At 36.7% G+C, this 21231-nt stretch overlaps 1 protein-coding gene across 15 annotated transcripts in view; it reads left to right on the plus strand.

The window, feature by feature from the left end:
* CAPRIN2 (caprin family member 2) overlaps positions 1-21231 on the plus strand; it is a 51723-nt gene that overhangs the window by 19433 nt on the left and 11059 nt on the right. For 7 of the 15 annotated variants that reach the window (XM_021716407.1, XM_021716401.1, XM_008065817.2 and 4 more), the window contains 9 exons: positions 3885-4123; positions 5370-5452; positions 8132-8299; positions 9310-9353; positions 10561-11238; positions 14514-14636; positions 15818-15899; positions 16991-17046; positions 19849-19950. In XM_021716407.1, coding sequence (XP_021572082.1) covers positions 3885-4123; positions 5370-5452; positions 8132-8299; positions 9310-9353; positions 10561-11238; positions 14514-14636; positions 15818-15899; positions 16991-17046; positions 19849-19950 — 1575 coding nt within the window. Of the gene's footprint in view, positions 1-3884; positions 4124-5369; positions 5453-8131; positions 8300-9309; positions 9354-10560; positions 11239-14513; positions 14637-15817; positions 15900-16990; positions 17059-19848; positions 19951-21231 lie in introns of all 15 variants that reach the window. The other 8 variants (XM_021716403.1, XM_021716404.1, XM_021716415.1 and 5 more) reach the window with 2 other exon arrangements.

Here is a 21231-nt window from a genome sequence, read left to right on the forward strand (position 1 = left end):
ATCTCACTCTGTTGCTCAGGCTGGAGTGCAGTGGCATGTTGGGCTCAGGCAAGCCTGCCTCTGCTTTCCAAGTAGCTGGAACTATAGGTATGCACCACCATGTCTGGCTATTTATTTATTTATTTATTGTAGAGATGAAGTCTCGCCATGTTGCTCAGGCTAGTCTCGAACCCCTGGGCTCAGTCATTCCTCTTGTCTCCCAGATGCTGGTATTAAAGGCATAAGCCTTTATGAGGAAGCATAGAGTTGATACTTTTCTTGAAAGTGTGATAATTGTCTGGTGCAGTGGCTCATGCCTGTAATCCCGATGCTTTTGGGAGGCGGAGACAAGAGGATTGCCTGAGCTCAGGGGCTCGAGACCAGCCTGAGCAACTTGACGAGACCTCGTCTCTACAGTAAATAAAAAAAATTAGTTGGGTGTGGTGGTGTGTGTCTGTAGTTCCAACTGCTTGGAAGGTTGAGGTGGAAAGATCACCTGAGTCCAGTGGGTCGAGGCTGCAGTGGCCATGAATGTGCCACTGTACTCTAGCCTGAGTGACAGAGTGAGACTCCTACTCAAATAAATAAATAAATAAATAAATAAATAAATAAATAAAGCGTGAAAGTTATCAGGAAGATTTGTAATTCGTGTTAAATAGAGTTAAGTCTGGCCTCACTACTTGTTTGGTTCTCTGTGTTAGCATTTCAGACCTTTATTTGACAAATTTAATCAATAATTAATATGAAGTCTTAGCATTTCTTAATGAAGTATCTTCACTGTTTCAGTATCTTAGCATTAGAAGGTCCTTTAACGGTCATGTTCTAATAGTTGAGAACATTTTTTTTTTTTTGAGTTGACCTCTCATGCCGTCACCCAGACTGGAGTGCGGTGGTACACTCACGGCCACCTCAGTGTTGACCTGCTGGGCGCCAGCCATCCTTCCACCTTAACCTTCCAAGTAGCTGGAACTACAGGTGTGCGTACCATGCCTGGCTAATTTTTAAAAATTTATTGTAGAGATGAGGTCTTGCCCAGTTGCCTGGGCTAATCTTGAACCAATCCACTTGCCTCGGCCTCCTGAAGTACTGGGATTACAGGCTGAGTCACCAAGCCCGACTGAGAACATTTTAAATAAACTCATTCCTGGGGTGGGAAACCTGTCTCATAAGAGAGTCTCTTTTATTTTATGATTCTTTATAGTGAACTAATATATTCTCCATTCCTCTGGCATCAAAAATTAAAGACATCTACCATCTTAATTCTTGTTTAAGAACTAAAAGTATGGTTAGAGATATACTTTTATGATGCTTAAACTTTCCTATCTTCTCTGTTTGCTCAAAGTTACCCAAGCAAATTTTAGTTTTCCATTCTGGTATATGTTTTTCTAATATATGGTATTCTTTTCTTTTTAGATTAAAAAAAAAAAAAAACAACTTCAAGTACCTATGCTATTTCACTTGATTTTTTAACCCTAGGTATAAATAGTCTCATTTTACATTTTTTCCCTTCAAACTAAAGTTGGAAGCCTTTCTTTACAGTCCCATCACGTTCTTCATCCTCATGAGATGAGCTCCATCCCTTGGTAGGGAGTCATCACTGTATGTCTTGGTTTAGAAGATAAATTCTACATTCAGTACTGTTGGTTGAGAGTAGTGTACTTCTTATGTTCTCCATCTTTCCAAACTGGTCCTCAACTGGAAGAAGAGAAGAAAACTAACCTACCCTCCTAGTTTCCACCTAAATAAGAAGAAATAGGCTGTTGTCAGTGACTTTTCATGACATGAGATCATGACCTGGGAGATTTTCTTGATACTTGATTTTTATTCAACAAAAATGTGAAGTTCCTTCATGTGTCAGGCTCTGGTTTGAGCATTAGTGATATTTTGGTGAGGAACAGATATGGTTCCTGTCATTCTGGGTACAGATGAATAAAATGATAGCCATTTATGTGATAAATACCTTGATAGGAGAAGTTCAGGGTGGCATGAGCCTGTAGGAACACCTAATCCAGCTTGGGTGGTTGGCTGAAAAGAAATCTGAGATAATCATGTGCAATAATCCTGAGAAAAATACCCTGAGAATCAATTGCCTTTCCCTGTACTGTGATTAAACTGTGTCCAAAAGAACCCAACTGTCTTGGAGAGCTAGAAGTGCCACCTCCCTCTTCCTTTACATTTCCCAAGCAGACACAGAATCCTGGAGTTTTGGTGTTATTGGTCTATATGGAGGTCTTGGTAAAAGCCTTACTGGGCCTTTACCATCCTGAGAAAATATGCTTGCCCACATAACCTTCAATCAGTCTTTTATTCTCAGTTTCTTTTATTTTTTATTTTTTGGAGTCAGGGTTTCACTGTGTCGTGTCGCCCAGGCTAAAGGGCGTTGGCATGATCACACTTCACAGCAGCCTCAACCCCCTGGGATCAGGTGATCCTGCTGCCTCAACTTCTTGAATAGCTGGGACTACAGGTGTGTACCACCACACATGGTCTCATTTTCAACATTTTAGCTTTGCTTATTATCTTTCTGTTCTTGGTGATAGCTTTTATGTTGCTTCCATACCCTCTAGAAAGGGATCAATTATATATATTTATTTTAAATAAGTTTTTTTCTTGAGGTTACTCCTCTAATTTTAATCTGTTAGGATTCATGAATATTTCTTTTACAGTGTATAAAATATTGATGCCATATCAAAGTACTTTAACCCATCTATAGGAAAATCTTTTAGGGTTTTTTTTTGTATTCTTTATACCTTAGGAAATATCCAATATGACAGTAACATTACAATCAGAAAAACTATAGGGGGAAAGATCTTTTAGGCTTTTTGTTGGAAACAGATGGTACTTAGTTAAATAGTAAGCCTCTTCAGTAACTCATATATTATGTCAGACTTTACAATATTGTAATTTGTCCAGGTGTGGTGGCTTACGCCTGTAATCCTAGCACTTTGGGAGGCAGGATGAGAGAATTGAGCCCAGGGGTTTGAGGCCAGCCTGGGCAACTTGGCGAGACCTCATTTCTACAATAAATAAAAAAAATTAGCTGAGCGTGGTGGCTCATGCCTGTAGTTCCAGCTAGTTGGAAGGCTGAGGTGGAAGGATCGTCTGAACCCAGGAGGCCGTGAGTATGCCACTGCACTCCAGTCTGGGTGACAGAGTGAGACTCCAACTCAAAAAAAAAAAAAAAAGATATAATTTGGAGCTTTAGGATAGACCCAGGGCTGCTCAATCTACATACTCGTGTTGTGTAGTTAGGGAACACTTAAGTTTTGGTAGTTTTTCATATCTGTTTTGTTAGCTAAATATTGGAGGATATAACTCCAGACTGATGGGGCAAACTATTACTGAAAATATCTTTAATTTTACTTTAAAAAAAAAAAATGCTTGCTGTGGTTGTCTTTTGGCAATACATTTGTAAGATAGTTTATGTTTATTAGCTTTTCAATTCCTTATGTTTTAGCCAGTTGGTTGAAAACTGACCATTTTAGTTTGGAACAAAACAAAACCCCAAACTAAGATATTAAACAAAACAAAACCCTAAACTAAGACATTAAAATATTTGGCCTAAAAAAGGTTTAATGTACATAAATATGGAAGAGCAAAATTGTGTGATTAATAGAGACATCAGTGATTGCTTCTTATTGTGGTTATATTAGATGTACTAGGGATAACCTGGATTTGGAAATCTATTTGGGCTCCTTTGGCTCTGGTTACCGGAGACAAACCAATTTACTACTTAGTGACTTATTTGATCCAAAAAGGAGACAGGAGTTAAACAAACTGATGGTTTGACAGTCATGAGATTTGCCATCTAATCTCAGCTATTTGAGGTTAGACTTGGTAGAATATGTATTGCTAATATGGGATGGTGTGGAGTTGTCAACCTTAATTAACATTTGTTTTAACAGCTACTTAAAGCCCAGAAGAAGGCCCAGAGAAGGGAGCACATGCTAAAACTTGAGGCTGAGAAGAAAAAACTTCGAACTATACTTCAAGTTCAGTATGTATTACAGAACTTGACACAGGAACATGTACAAAAAGACTTCACAGGGGGTTTGAATGGTGCAGTGTATTTGCCTTCAAAAGAACTTGACTACCTCATTAAGTTTTCAAAACTGACCTGCCCTGAAAGAAATGAAAGCCTGAGGTAAGCTAATGAAAAGATTTTCCTGCTGTAAAACATGTGACACTTCTATCTAGTTTTTTAGTGTATTTATGTGTGTATATATACATATATATGTATATGCACCGTACATATATTTAGAGAGAAAGTGTTAGTAATTTACTAAGATGACATTAATTTGATTCAGCATGGGAAACCTTGGCTGGCCCTGACTGTCTAGAAGGAATGAGAACTTGAGTGGTCTCATTTAACATGCTTCTTATTGTAACACTGATTTTTAAAGTAATGTCTGATCATCAAATTTTAACTCTATATAAGTATTAACTGTATTGATATATATTCCTAAAACTTTATTTTTTGTAATTTTTTTCAGTCTTTGCTTTCTTATTCCTCCTATACTTAGAGGTAAATAAGATTTAGCTTGGCCGGTATCATTAAACTTTGAAAGTAAGAATTATTTGGTGTTCTTATTATGCAGTAACTACTGAGAAATACATTTGATAATTTAAAATAGAAAACTTGCAAATTGAGGCTATCCAGTTTTTTCCCCTTATAGCTGCCCACTTGCTATTTTGTTTTGATGATATGAATCAGCTAAGAGACAGATGCCTGTGCCTTTGCTTGCTAGATACAGGTTGTTCCAACTTTGTGTCTGTTGGCCATGCTAAAATAGAGTCAGATTTCAACCATTATTAGAAATCAACCTCTGATAGGAAGAAGCCTAATAAAACTTTTAGTTGCCTGTAAATAGCTATATGTCATTGTATTTCTCTGCTGATAGTCTACTCCCTCATTATTACTTTTATAGTTGCTTCCTTCTCCTACTTCACTTTTGTGGGTTCAGGGAATGTAGCTTTAATATATGAAGTGTAAGCAAAGCATATTTTACAAAAGAAGCTGCTCTCTTTAAATTAAAGTCAAATGCAGCTCTTATGTTTCCACTCGACTGTTTTTCCATCTAGAGCATATACTTGATAACGAATGATACTGCGCTGGCAGCTTTAAACTCTTTTTGGTTTATTCTTTAATAATATTTGATAAAATTCTTATTTTAGTTGTTTTAAGGAAAAAGTTGTACATTTAAAATCTACAAATAGGTATTTTAGTCACTGTGTATAAATTTCAATTTTTTTATTTCCAGAAGGTAAAAAGAGAATGAACATTTGAATGTCTTGATTGTTATTGGGTTATATTGCATACATTGTACTGCTCCATATATGTAGATGTACTTCTAAAGCCACTTTGTTCTGCTGCTGCTTTTCCTTGTCAGTGTTGAAGACCAGATGGAGCAGTCATCCTTGTACTTTTGGGACCTTTTGGAAGGTAGTGAGAAAGCAGTGGTAGGAACGACATGTGAGTTTTCTCTATTCTGGACTTATGCAGTAAATACTAAACTTTATGTCTAGAAGTTTAGTATGATATTGAGGGTCTAAAACTGTGTCAGTCCATCAGAACTTACATGTCTGACAATACTATATTCATTGGGAGAATGATCCCTCTGTTTAGCTCTGTTAAAAGCAGCTATTGTATAATCCTAGTTTCCAAAATTGAATTTAGGGAAAGTTTTGAAGTGGAAAGTCAGTATGATTTGGGAACAGAGCTAAGTACTAGTGCTGGCTTCAATACTAGCTTGATCATTTTGGGGTTCATTTCTCTATTCTGCATGGTAATACCTGTTCTATATAGGAATCTTAAATCTACACAGTGTGGTATCAAAGCTCAGTTACCAGAGCAGCCTAAGAGAATATGAGGAGTTTGACTTCAGAGTCTGTTGAAACATTGTCATTTGTTGATTTGAAAATGACCTGGAGAGAGAGTCCTTTTGGCTTCCTAAATAGCCTTTGACCAAATGACCAAGTATAAATGGCTGGACATGAAGTACATAGCTTTATGTACTAGCTTGGAATAATGAAAACTCACTAGAGGATAGTAAACATTTTTGTTACCAGTGATTGCTTGCTTTTTAAAAATTTTCCAAGTATCTGGAACTATCTCAAGATTTCTAAGTTTGTTCAAGTTTAAGTCACAATTAAACATTTATTTCCTGGTTAGAATGCAAAATGATACTAAATTAGTTTAGAAAATAGTTCGGCAATTTCTTAACAATGAAGCGTACACTTACCATACAATCAAGCAATTACACTTCTAGTACCTAAGATAAATGAAAATGTGTATTGTACTTATAGGTGAATGTTCATACTAACTTTATTCAACTGATAAATTGATAAACAAAATATGATGTGTCCATACAGTTGCTTCTACTCATCAATAAAAAAAGGAATGAGGCTGGGCTCGGTGACTCAGCCTGTAACCCAGTACTTTGGGAGGCCAAGGTGAGTGGATTGCCTGAGCCCGCGGGTTTGAAACCCGCCTGGGCAACTTGGCGAGACCTCATCTCTACAATAAATCAAAAATTAACCGGGTGTGGTAGCGCGCGCCTGTAGTTCCAGCTACTCGGAAGTCTGAGGTGGAAGGATTGCCGGAGCCCTGCAGGTCGAGGCTGCCGTGGCTGGGAGCGGCCGCTGCACTCCAGTCTGGGCGACAGAGTGAGACTCCAACTCAAAAAAAAAAAAAAGGAATGAACTATTGATACATGCAACAACATGGATGAATCTCAAAATAATTATGCTGAGTGAAAGAAGCCAGACATAAAATGAGTACATGTTGTGTGATTTTATTTATATGAAACTCTAGAAAGGACATAACTAGAATGATAGCAGGTTTCCAATTGCCAGGAGGTCAGGGGAGAGGGTTAATTGCAAAAGGAGCATGAAGTAACTTTTGGGGTTGATGAAATGCTCTTTCATGGTTCTGGTGGTTACATGACTACATATCTGTAAAACCGTACACTTAAAATAGGTGAATTTTGTTTGCAAATTATGCTTGAAAGCAGATTTTAAGAGAAGACGATCTATGTCATGGTAATCCTATGAAAGGAATAATAGACTCAAATCAAGTATGGAAATCTGCTTAGTTTGGGAATTATGTTTTTAGTAGATACTTAAGATGACTAGATCTGTTTGTAGTTTAGTGACTTTAACATCATTTTAAGATTTTTCTTGATCATTAAATCATTGTGTGATAGGAGTGACTTATAGGATAGCTTGAGTATAACTTTTTTTTTTTTGAGTTGGGGTCTCGCCCTGTCACCCAGACTGGAGTGCAGTGGCATAATCATGGCTCACTGCAGCCTCCAACTCTTGGGCTCAAGCTTTCTTCCCACTTCAGCCTTCTATGTAGCTGGGAATACATAGCACACACCACCATACCTGGCTAAAATTTTATTTATTTTTTTAAGTTTTTGGAGACGGGAATCTCATTATATTGCCCAGGGTGGTTTTGAACTCTTGGCCTCAAGTGATCCTTCCACCTCAGCCTCCCAAATCACTGGGCTTACAAGCATAAGAAGAATAAAATTTTAATCATGAATTTTGTACCTTAAAGATATTTCAGAGATTGTCCCAGATAGGATTTTGTAATAAAGTAGTATTAGTTATTAATCTAATAGAGATTTCCAAGATAGAACTTTCAAACCCTATCTACTAGAAAACCCTATATAGTAGATAGGGTTATGTTTGAGGAACAGTCTTTTCCTTCTTTAATGCCTTCATTACTTGGAGGAAGATTGAGTAGTTGCTAGTTGTAATGTCTTGAGAGTAGATGGGAAGAATGACTTGTTTCTCAGCTCAGGAAATAGATGTGTGTTTTTGTGACATTAGAGTCTTTGATTGGAGTCTCTGAATTTTAGTTATATTTCGAATGGTGAAAATGGAGGTCCAGTGAAACTTGAGTGACTTACTGAACTGTGAGATTCTGATCTTTAAAATTTATATTGATTCTGCATAAAATAAAGATGGACTGCATGTTTACTTTTCATGGTCTGACAAGAAGAACTGACAAGTTCTTCAGTCACCAAAATGTAAACTATTGTAATGACATACTATAACTAGGATAAAATTAGGATTTCTTTTCCTAGTAATTTTCGGTGAACTATCAGGTTATGTGATAACTGTCTTAATCACTCTTTCTTAGACAAACACTTGAAAGATCTACTGTCTAAATTGCTGAACTCAGGCTATTTTGAAAGTATCCCAGTTCCCAAAACTGCCAGGGAAAAAGAAGCACCAGTGGAGGAAGAAATGCTAATACAATCAGAGAAGAAAAAACAATTTTTGAAGACGGAATCTGTCAAAGAGTCAGGTTTGTTATGATCTCTGAAATTCTTTATAGTTGTTGCACATTTTAACATTTTAACACCCAAAGTGAATCAAATATTGTGCAATGATTGCCTTATTTTAATTTGTTAGAAACATGCACGGACATTTTTATTACAGGATAAGCCTAGGTTTCTAAAACATCTCTAGACTTTATTGCTGTGATTTACAGAGTGACCTTTTGTAGACAGTACATTGGTTAAAATGAGACATTTATGGAATTTGAATGAACGCCTCTGTTAAACGACTAGTAGGATAATTCTGTTTAAAACTGTTGTTTAAAATGTAAGTTATAGTAGAATCCAATACTAGTAGAATGAGAATGTAAATAAGATTAAAATCTTGATTCAGGGAAAAAATTGTGAAAATTAGTAAAGGAAATATACTTTTCAAATTACCATTTTCTTGGGGAAGAAATATTTTGAGCAAATGTCACTTTTGTTTTCTGAAGTTGAATTTATTAAAGAAATACCTCTTTGAAAGAGGTAGTCCAGGCAGGGTTCTGGTAGCCACAAGCAGGAGTCATATTGCTTTCCATGTTTATTTTTTTTACTTCTTACTACTAACTCTGGTGCTTCAGTATCTTCACTTTCTTACCCCCTCCTAGCCTTAAAGGGGCTTGTAAGTAGTTTGTAAGCTGAGATTACTAATTTTTTTATCCCATGGGACTTGAGCTGTAATTTTAACCTGAAAAAAGCTGTGTTTGTGGGTAAGAGGAGATAGTCTTATTTTCAATCAGAAATGAGTTTTTAACTAAAACTTGATTTTCATTGTGTCTTAAATAAGAAGAGCTACTAGCTTTAGCTAGCCTCAGACCATATGCTTTTGACCAGCAAGCAATAGTTAGAATTACTCTTGCCATCAGTATACTTAATTGTACTTTTTCTGTTACTCTTATGGGTCTTTTGGACTATGTCACTGGAATGAGTTGTAGTTGTGATCTGTCTAAAAACTTAGTTTAACTAGTATTTATTTAAATTATTTTTATCTTCCCAGAGTGTCTTATGGAGCTTGCACAGCCAGAGATACAACCACAAGAGGTAAGATACTGAAAGGTAATTTGCTGATGTTGATTTTTCAGACTTTTGTGCAGGGTGTGGTGAGAAGCCGAGGCTCTAGAGCCAGACTGCTTGAGCTGGAGCCCTGGTTCTACAGCTTACTAGCTTAGTGACTTTGGGCATGATATCTAGCCCAGCTGTGTCTGTTATCCTCATTTATAAAATGGGGATAATAATAATAATGAGTACCTCATGAGGGTTTTGTGAGGCCTAAAGAGGCTAATCCAATTTGTAAATTACTTAGAATTTGGCATGGTACACAATAAGTGCCCAAGTATTAGGTGTTTTTGGCTCCTGTGCTAAAATTTAAAGATGTGCAGGATTTTGCTGTCTTCAGGATTTACTCACATTGATAGCAGAAAGTGTATCTGTTCTCTTTCTGAGTGACCTTGAAGTTAATTGAATTCCATGAAATTCATGGAAGTTAAAAAGAATGGGAGATGCAAAACTTTTTACATTATGTTACATGAGGGACTAAAGAGAAGACTGGTAATTTAGGAAATATAAGGGTAAACTCACACAGTTTAACTTTGTGTTGTTGATGGGAACTAGGATTCTAAGTCTGGCAAGGTAGAAGAGTCTTGGTAAAAAAAAGCCTGAATCAAGCAAATCTGGTACCATGATATGCAGTTCTTGCCATTGTTAGGTGAGTCAAACAGAAATTGCTACTTTTGAAGTATCAAAGTTTACATTTTTGTTAACTGAGGAAAATGGAATGGACAATGATATAGGACAGTCTTGTCTGTTTGTGTGTTTATTTTCGTTGGGGTCTCACTGTGTAGCCCAGGCTGGAGTGCAGTGGCATGCTCAAGGCCACTGCAGTCTTGACCTGCTGGGCTCAGGTGATCCTTCCACTTCAGCCTTCCAAGTAGCTGGAACTACAGGGATATGCCACCATGCCCGTCTAATTTTTCAATTAATTGTAGAGACAAAGTCTCACCAAATTGCCCAGGCTGGTCTCGAATCCCTGGACTCAGGCAACCATCACGCCTCTGCCAAAGTGCTGGGATTACGGGTGTGAGCCACCGCGCCTGGCCTAGGACAGTCTTATCAAGCAGCATCAGGACAGAAGTTTCATGTTAGCACAGTACCTTAGACAAGGAGGCTTAGGAACACTAATAAAGTTGAATATGCCCTTCACAGTCTTCTGTGAATCTTGTAACTTAAGCACATTGTTTTTCTGATTTAGTTTCTTAACAGACGCTATATGACGGAAGTAGATTATTCAGACAAACAAGATGAAGAGCAATCTTGGGAAGCAGATTATGCTAGAAAGCCAAATCTCTCCAAATGTTGGGATGTGCTTACTAAACCAGATGGTCAGGAGAAGAAACAAGAATCCTTTAAGTCCTGGGAGTCTCCTGGTAAGCACCAGGAGGTATCAAAACCTACAGTTTCCTTAGAACAGAGGAAACAAGAAATTTCAAAACTCAGGTCTACTCTGCCAGAAGAGCAGAAGCAGCAGGACATTTCCAAATCCAAGCCACCTCCTAACCAATGGAAGCAAGAAACTCCTAAATCTAAAGTAGGATACACTCATGAGGAACAGAAGAAACAGGAGACACCAAAGCTTTGGCCAGTTCAGCTGCAGAAAGAACAGGATCCAAAGAAGCAAACGCCAAAGTCTTGGATACCTTCTATGCAGAAGGAACAGAACATCACCAAGTCTTGGACCACTCCCATGTGTGAAGAAGAGGATTCAAAACAGCCAGAGACTCCAAAATCCTGGGAAAACAATATTGAGAATCAAAAACACTCTTTAACATCACAGTCACAGATTTCTCCAAAGTCCTGGGGAGTAGCTACAACAAGCCTCATACCAAATGACCAGCTCCTGCCCAGGAAGTTTAATTCAGAGCCCAAAGATGTGAGTTGATATCTATCAGTCTGCGTCTGTCAATGTAGGCATAAATACGGAATTGTAGTAATGACTTTTTAGTTTTCTGTTGAAAACAACAAAACCCATGTTAAATTAATGTATACAATATTTCACTTAACTCTTTAGTGGGTAGATTTGTTGTTTTCTCTAGAAAATTGGAAGTTAGTTTGTTTTTGAGCCTAGCCTGAGATGGCGTTTCTACAATTAGAAAATGTTGTTTTGCTTGGCACAGTGGCTCACGCCTGTATCCCAGCTCTTTGGTTGGGGTGAGAGGATTGCCTGAATCCAGGGGTTCGAGACCAGCCTGGGCAACTTGGCTCTCTACAATAAGTTAAAAAAAAAATTAGCTGGGCATGGTGGCACGCGCCTGTAGTTCCGGCTACTTGGAAGACTGAGGTGGAAGGATTGTCTGAGTTCAGAAGATCAAGGCTACAGAAGCCATGATCATGTAACTATACTCTAGACTGGGCGACAGAGTGTGATTCTGACTCAAAAAAAAAAATGTTGTTTTAATGCCAAAATTTTAGCGACATGGTATCACATAAAAATGGTGGACAGTTCATACAAGAAAGTACAGGGTAGTTGTAGATATTCCAGTAGTTGGGAGAGGATTTGAATTAGTTCTCTATTGCCATTCCAAAACAAGAATTTTCTAGAGATAAAAAGCTATAGACATTAAAATTTTTTTTTTTTTTTTGAGTTGGAATCTCACTCTGTCGCCCAGACTGGAGTGCAGTGGCCGTTCCCGGCCACCGCAGCCTCGACCTGCTGGGCTCCGGCGATCCTTCTGCCTCAGCCTTCCAAGTAGCTGGAACTACAGGCATGCGCTACCACGCCTGGCTAATTTTTGATTTATTGTAGAGATGAGGTCTGGCCAAGTTGCCCAGGCGGGTCTCAAACCCGCGGGCTCAGGCAATCCACTCACTCAGCCTCCCAAGACGCGGGATTATAGGCTGAGCCTCTGAGCCCGGCTGACATTAAATATTTTGTAGTTAGGTTTTGGCGTATGGGCTTTAGTTAAAAAATAAGACCACATTCTGATAATGATAAATAACCTATTTCAGGAAGTAGGGTTGTAATGAATAATCCTTGGATACAGTGCTCTGCTGTATTGCTAAATTAGACATTGCTTATTTACTACAATTTATAGTGTACACTTGTGACCACCTTGTTTGCTAAGAAATGTGAACTCATCCTCTCAATGTTCTTCATCTCTGCATAGTAACTTTCTTGCACTTCTGTGCCATTTTAGCCAAAGACCTTCTGGCTAAAATGGCACAGAAATGCAAGGAAGTTTACTATGACTATTAGATGGTTCTTTAATAGTGTGGAAAACATTTTACTTTGGGGGAGCAAAGTAAATGTGTATTTTATACATTACTCTTAGCTCAGTTCTACCTTATGAGAAGAGATTTTTAGAGTTGTCTTTTGTTTTCCTTTCCTCTGTTCAAGTGCTAATATTAATTTTAGTTTTGTATTGACCCTATGGATTTTTTTTTTTTTTTTTTTGAGTTGAAGTCTCCCAGACTGGAGTGACGTGGCCGCTTTCGGCCACTGCAGCCTCGACCTGCTGGGCTCTGGCCATCCTTCCTCCTCAGCCTTCCGAGTAGCTGGAATTACAGGCACGTGCTACCACACCTGGCTAATTTTTTTTTTTAATTTATTGTAGAGATGAGGTCTCACCAAGTTGCCCAGGTGGGTCTCAAACCCGCAGGCTCAGGCAGTTCACTCACCTCGGCCTCCCAAAGCACGGGATTATAAGCTGAACCACCAAGCCCAGCCGACCCTATATATTTATAGACTTATTTTGTTAATCAGATATGACACAAGAGTAGTTGTAATATAACTTTTGGGAACTATTTATTTATTTTTAGAGACAGGGTCTTGCTTTGTCACTGAGGGAGGAGTACAGTGGTGCAATAATAACTCACTGCAGCCTCCAACTAGTGGGCTCAAGCAGTCCTCCCACCTCAGCCTCCTTTGTAGATAGGACTATAGGTACATGCTCCCCTACTGGTTAATTTGAAAAAATGTTTTTTTGTAGATGGGGTCTTTCTGTGTTGCCTGAACTGGTCTCAAACTCTTTGCCTTAGGTAATCCTCTGCCTCAGCTTCCCAAAATGCTGCAGTTACAGGCATGAGGCACTGTGCCCAGTCGACAAACTTATATTTAAATACCCAATTTAGTACCTTAATAAAACTTTTTTTTAAAAACCTGCTTTAAAATTCCACTAAGTACAGCAATGCTGAACCTTTACCATGCCAGAATATTGATATGCTATTTGTTGAACAGGATTTGAAATCAGGGTTGCTTAGTTGGAAAGGTCAAAACTCATTTTAATTTGCTTTTGTGGCACAGACAACATTATATTGAAGTTGTAGAATTTTTCAGTGACTGAGAAGACAGTTCTATGTGTAATACCGTATTTGTCTGTCTGTTTTACAATCTCAGTGGCATGACTAAGTATGGTCAAGTGCAAAATAGAATCCAAAGTCAAAAGACTAGATAACATGAAATTAATCACTAATGCTCATACTTTTCTCCTAAAAAAGCACTTTGTACATTCTCTTAGGGTCTGTTAACTCTTTTCTGGTACCTTTGACAAGCTTAGCTGTTAGACTTCTTGGTGACTTAGGTGAAGAAGAGGATCTGTAAACTGTAAATTGGTCTAATTTAGTATCCGCAGAGGTTTTAAGTTCCTTAGCATGAGGGCTAACCACCTTATGGATATCAGTAACCTCAAGATCGTGTGTACTTTATAATAAAATATAATGTATTCCCTCAATTGTAGGATGTGTGTTTGTGTATTTTCATATGTATTTACATATTGATTTCTGAAATCAGATCCATATTAAAAATGGGATGTGTATTTAATATGGTAGTAGTAATAATTTTTGCCCTGGAAAAAATAAATCTTGGCTGTGTCTCATAGTCAGTATCATCTTATCATAGAGGACATATGGTAACTGATGTCTGTAATAAAGTAACTCTTAACAAGGAAGTTTTGTTATTCTGGATCTTCCATTTAAAAAGGATATGTTTTATGTTTTAGAAAGAGTTTCATTAAGTTGTGAAGGGGAAATGCTATTTAAAGTTTGCTTGTATTATTTAGAAGGTATATTTGTGAGGAACTTATTGACTTGTGATAAATTTGATAGTGAAAATTGTTTCGATTTCTGTAAGATGTAACGATGGGCTGTATGTCCTGGATTAGGCTACTGAATTTGAATTTCACGTTTACACATTGTGGATTTATCTTGTAGGTGCCTAAACCTATGCATCAAGCTGTAGGTTCTTCCTCTACCCTTCCGAAGGATCCAGTATTGAGGAAAGAAAAACTGCAGGATCTGATGACTCAGATTCAAGGAACTTGTAACTTTATGCAAGTATGAGTCATTTTTAAAAAGAATCTTAAATGGTATTCATGAGGCTTCTGATCTGAAGCATTACAGTGAAATTGTTAAGAGTATAGATTCTGCTGTCCAGAAGGGGTCCAAATCCTGATTCTGCTCTTTGCTGGCTCTGAGGGTTTAGGCAAATAACTTGACTGTCTGCCTCAGTTTCTTTATTTGACAAATGAGGATAATAGTTCCTATTTCCTAAGTTTGTTATGAATTAAAAAAATTAAACGTGTAAAAAGGTTACGTTGTTCAAGTATTATTATTGCTATAGATCATCAGTGGTTTTCACTAGGACTGTGAGAACCTGCTCTATGCTTGGTGTTCTGTTAGGCACCATTTTGTATAGGAAATAAGACATTTGTTACCGTCAAGGAATTTATGTTTCAGTTGTAGAAGATTATAAACTTGTGTTTAATCAATAGTTAAATGCTAAATTGTGTGATATAATGCTTAATTAAATTTTGCGATACAGACTCTTAACAGATTTCAAGATTAATATGGTATTACTAAGGGTTGAAGTCAAATAAAATATTTTTATTTAGTAAAAAGAACTTGAACTTTGTATGTAGGCCTGGGCTTAAGTCCTAGTCCTATCTCTTACCAGCTATTTTGCCTCTGACCCTCTACCTATTTAAAAATTGAAGGAATTGCCTACCCTTTCAGATCATTTGATGATAAAAGAAAGAATTAAAATGCTCACTGCTAGCATGTAGCTTAAATATGCAAAATGTTGGAATTTTTGCTGGAAGACTCAAGATAAGCAAATAGAGAATGGTTTCTCATCATGAATGTGTTTTAACAGCATGAGCTAGTAAGTGGTTGAGATAACACAGACATTCTCATTGGTTAGGTATCATAAAAATGAGGGTTCAAATTAGGGTAGGATTAATGGTTATGTTTAACTTTTCAGGTGTGGAGTTTATTTCCACATTAGACCTTAGAATTACTATTGTAGTTTTAATGCTTGACACAGCCTTAAGGTTTGGCAGTTACTGTAGATTTTTAACGATTTCTTTTCCTATAAAGTTCAAGTTTTTCACATTTTAAGGTAGTTATTAGCTAGATATCTTTAGCTGATGAACTGTAGGCAGCATCATGAATAATTGGTAATAACTTATCAATGAATAATCTTTGTTTCTACTCATTATTTAAAATCTTATCTTTAGGAGTCAGTTCTGGATTTTGACAAACCTTCAAGTGCAATTCCATCGTCACAACCGCCTTTAGCTGCTCCAGGTAGCCCAGTAGGTATGTAATCATTCTAAAGACTTAGGGCAGACACATTTAGAGCTAACAATTGTTTTTAAAATTTGTTTGTTTGCTTGTTTTTAACAAATGATTTTACCCTGGGTGTCTTAAGAGTTAAACTATGTTTGTGTGATAATTTATTCTGTCTCCATTCATTATCAAAGCTGTGAGTAGATTACCAGTAGGACATTAGTGTACTTAACTGAGCTATTTGTGCTTTTTGACGAAAGCCTCTGGATGGGTGAATGGAAATGTCCAATAACTGTTTTTGTAATTTTTTGTGTTGTTTTTGGAGTAAATTCTGACTAGCACTTGATTGACTCCTTGGGCCTCTACATCTAGTGTTGAGGCTTTTGGACCCTAACTATGAGATTGCCTCAGTGATGGTGGAGAAAAGTAATTCACACAGTAACTAATGATGGAGGCTACCTGTGAATTGGGTCTGATGGTCCATAGCCTAGGCTTTTGCTTCACACTAGTTTCTTTTAGGCAAGGAGTGGAATAAGGCCATAGTCCAGCTGTAGTGAGCTAGATGCACTAGCTAGGAGATTGGTGTAGTGATTTCTGGGTGGAGTAAGAAGAGTATATGGAGAGTAACTAACAAAAATGATGGATATTAACAAGAGAAAACAATGCTGAAAATGACATAATTGCAAAACATATTAATATTCATGTCAGAGCTAGAAGAAAAAACTAAATAGATGACCCAGCTAAGATTTACTTTGAAATTTGTGAAACTTGAAATTTGCGAAACTTGAAATCTGAGTTAATTACTATCCATGATAGCTAAGATCTTATCTTCCAGATTACTATTATCAGATATTTTAAGACGTCATAGTTCTTTTCTTTTGAAGGTCTTCAAATGTTACTTTTGTTCATTTAACCTTAAAACATCACAAATGGAACTAGTATTTTGTGTTCTACAATTTTTTCTTTTTAAAGATGTAATAGAAAGTGCATGATGGAATTGAGAACTAGTCCTTCCACTTAATACTTTTTTTAGTAAAGTGTAAACTGTAGTTTCCTTCCAATTGATATGTATAAACTTTTCTCCTCCCTCAACAGTTTACTGTTTATTTTACTCTCTATAGCATCTACAGAACAAAATCTATCCAGTCAAAGTGATTTTCTTCAAGAGCCGCTACAGGTAACTTCTCCAGTTTAAACTTTGATTTATTCTTTGCTACTCACGGAAGAACCTCTTGCTTTGGGAAAAATGATCAGACTTATGGATTTTAATGTACCTAACTAAATTATTGAAAGTGTTCTAAGAATATTTAGTTTTTTTAGATCAAGTACAGCTTGTCCTAAAAAAGATTCCCTGATGACTGTACTGAAAACATCTATTGTAATATACTGACTTTAGCAAAGAAAGAGCAAACCTGAAGATTTCAGAGGTACCTTGTCCAAGAATATTATTTTTCTATTGAGCTACATAAGTCAATATGTCAGCATAGTTAAAGGTCTGAAGAAAGGAATTAATTTTGTGTAATGCATGGCTACCCAGTTTCTCTCTACACAATAGTTAACATTCTGAGGAACTAATTTTCACAGAATGTACTTAGAGATACGAAAGGACCAGGTCATTGAGTTCTCTAAATACCAGTTGCATTTTCATCAGCAGTAAGCCCAAGGTTCGTTTGTTTTCTGGTCATTACCTTTACAAAACATTTCTCAGTGTCTCTCTGAAAACCTTATGGTAGTTTTCTTGTCAGTAACTGCTTTGACAATTAAATATTTTGACAAGTTTGTTCAACAGTTGTAGCCTTTTCTTCTAAAAATATCATTCTAAGTATCATTTGTTTACGGTGGCTTATGTATAGTTTGGTGAGGTGTAGCTCAATTGGCAAACTGTATTTGTTGAGCAGGGTATATTGGTGGGCTTTATTTATTTATTTATTTTTGAGTTGGAGTCTCATCTCATTCTGTCACCCATGCTGGAGTGCAATGGCATATTCACAGCCTCCTCAGCCTCTATCTACTGGGCTCAGGGGATTCTTCCACTTCAGCCTTCCAGTTAGCTGGAACTACAGGCGCGTGCTACCACATCCAGCTAATTTTTTTGATTTATTGTAGAAACGAGGTCTTGACCAGGCTGGGCTCAGGCAATCCTCTCGCGTTGGTCTCCCAAAGTGCTGGGATTACAGGCTTGAGCCACTGCGCCTGGCCTATTGGTGGGTTTTTTCCCTCTACTTTCTCCTAATCTACTTACTACTTTAACTAAAACAGTTCCATTTTATCTGTTCTAGCTGTTTTTAATTTTAAAAATTAAAAAAAACATTTTTAATTTGAGACAGGGTCTTGCTATGTTGCCCAAGCTGGTCTTGAACTCCTGGGCTCAAATGATCTACATATGACTTTCAGTTGACAAGTTAATGTGTTTTGAAAAGCCACCGGTCTAGTTTAGTAGTTCTCTGGTACAGGCCTGTGGGATGACAGCATCAGAATTCTCTGGCCACTTTAACAAAATATATATTTCTAGGTATTACCTTAGACTTACTTGAGCAGAATTTCCAGGGTATTATCTATATTTTTAAAAAACTCCCTGGGTGTATCTGCATACCTATTTTTGAAACACTGGTTTCAAGTTTTATGTTTATTCACCAATACTCCAGTTGGTCTAATGAAAGAGCAATAATTTGGAAGCAAGAGCTGCCATAACTTCTAAATGAATACTAATGTAAATACATTTGTCTTTATCTTTTTTAGTAAGTGGACCTTTTAACTAAAATTTCAGTCTTTTAAAGACTATCAGGTGGCCTAAGCTGGCTTGACTTGGCATCTGTGAGTCTTTCCTTGGCAATAGTCAGTTATGTCCCCCCACCAACAGCCAGTCCCACTTTTGTCGGGCAGTTGTCTCATTTTAACGACAGAGTCAGAAGAAACACTCTAATCTCATAATAGCTCTGATATTTTGGCCAGATCTAAAGTATGCCTATTTATTTAGGTATATCAAATGTTCTAAAGGATTTTGAAAAAATATTCCCATAAGATCTTTTAAAAAGATCCTCACTCTATAAGAAGCAGCATGTTGTGGTAGCTTCAAGGAAGTCACTCAAACATAACTTTTCTGATGTTTGGCTACCACTCATTAATTTCCAACTTACCTATTTTATTGCTTGGACTTCTGAGAACCACATAGAAGCAGTTAGATAAAAGGAGTGTATTCATTACCACTTTGGACTTTGCTATTGCTAGATTTTTATGGGTGTCTCTCTGTTAGGTTCTAATACCTGCCATGCTGTAGAATTCTTTCCTAGCCTCTGTTTTTAGTTTTTTATTGATTACAGTTGTCATAAATTTTGTTCCTACTGTGCTTTCTCCCAAATTTTATTTTATATATACAATCAACTTTAATTTATTACTAGGATTTTGATGCCATTTTTATTTATGTAGAGATTATCTTTCCTATTTATATCTCAACCTAACCTCTTTAAGATACTGGTAGCACTTGGAGTAAAAGCATAGTTACGATCTTTGGCAGAGCTGTGCCTATCAAAATTAAAAATTAAAAAAAAAAAAGCACATAGAGATAAGTGAATGCCACCTAGTGCCAGACTGAAAATGTGGCCCCAAATTTCCAGGGCCAAGAATAAGTGAAGATGGATTGGAGGTATAGTTTTGATGACTGGACCTGGAAAGGCAGTGTAGCAGCCTCCTTGGGTTTGAAGCTCAGCTCTGCCACTTAAGATCACACTTCTAGTGTGATCTTGGGCAAATTACTTAACCTTTCTTTGCCTCTGCCTCATAGTCAGTAAAATGAGGATAATTGTACGTGCTTCACAGGATTATTGTTAGGATTAAATCTGCTAATATCTATAAAATGTTTAGCATAGTGCCTGGTACTGGTGAATGCTCATTGAGAGTAACATACTAGAAAGCCCAGGGCCTAAGAAATAAAGGGAACAAAATATGCTTTTTACAATATTTTGTATCTTCCTGTGTCTAGGCTGCTTCTCCAGTTACTTGTAGTTCAAATGCTTGCTTGGTTACTACTGATCAGGCTTCTTCCGGATCTGAAACAGAGTTTATGACCTCAGAGACTCCTGAGGTAATAAAAGACCAATTGTCTTCATTTCTTTTCTGTCTTAAAGAGTAGCAGAACTAGCTTATCTTATGAATTGAAGGCATGACCAAATGAATGACATAACATTTATATTTTACTAATGTATTGCTCTCTACAGATGTGTGATCTTTGAATTTATACACTTAATGTTATTGTGACCTTGCCATATAAGTAGATTTAATTGCTTTATCTGATGCAATAAATGTCCATTTTTAATATCAAAAGAGTAAAAAGTTTTAGGTAGGATTAGGTCTAGATTCTCACTATATTTACACTAAAAGGCTTTCTTAGAAAAGTCTCTTATTTATGTAACTGAAGACTTAATAACTTTACAATATTAATATTAGCGCTGACTCAGTTGGAATGAGTTATGATCTCTTTTTGGTTAACTTTGTCAAAAGTATTTTGACATTATTTTTGTGTTTTTAGTTTTTATAGTTTTTGCTAAGTTTGAGCAAATATTTGAGATAGACATAGTAGGAAATGATAAATGTTGGGGGAGTGATTTAGCAACTGTTAGATTTTATTTTTGGGGTGGTAATTATATAAGAATATTTATTCAATATGGAATATAAGAAATATAATTAATCTGCATAATGAACATTTGTATACCAACCCTGAATTGTACCCCACATCTTCAAAATTAAAAATAAAAAAAAATAAAAGCACATAGAGTAAACTTAAAGGGTGTGAAAAATATGTAATAGAAAAGCAGCCACTAATTATCCAACAGCACAAACATACTGTTCTCTCCACACATCGCTTCCCCAGTATACACATCCATGGGCTCGGGGAAAGGGAACAGCAACAACAAAAAGAAATATAATCATTAGTTTTTTTGGTACTGACTTGGTCTAAATTTATATTACTTTGTTCTTCATTTTAAGAAGAAATGATTGTCACCAGGTGACTCATAGCTAACTGCTTCATAATCTGATTGAGATTGGTTTTTGGTAATTTTTAAAGCCTGTGGATTTATAATCTGTTATGTCAAGAATCTGTTCTTCACTTAGATAGGATTACTTAAGTTAGAACAGAATGTTTTCTTTTTTAGGCAACTGATTTAGAAACCCACTAATACTTCTTTAAAATAGAGAAATATTAACACTTACTAAGCAACTAACTCAAGGTTTTTCTTAAGCCTGATTCTGCTGTATAAATTTGGAATATTAATAGTTCCTTAAGTGGAAAATGCCATTTCAGGGCTTGGAAAGGACTAGGTGTTCATAAAAAGTTCAGCTCCTCATCTGTAGACTGGTTATTGGT

This window comes from Carlito syrichta, unplaced genomic scaffold (assembly GCF_000164805.1).
Source record: "Carlito syrichta isolate Samal-C Ts95f unplaced genomic scaffold, Tarsius_syrichta-2.0.1 Scaffold308806, whole genome shotgun sequence".
In the NCBI taxonomy this organism is placed as follows: domain Eukaryota; kingdom Metazoa; phylum Chordata; class Mammalia; order Primates; family Tarsiidae; genus Carlito; species Carlito syrichta.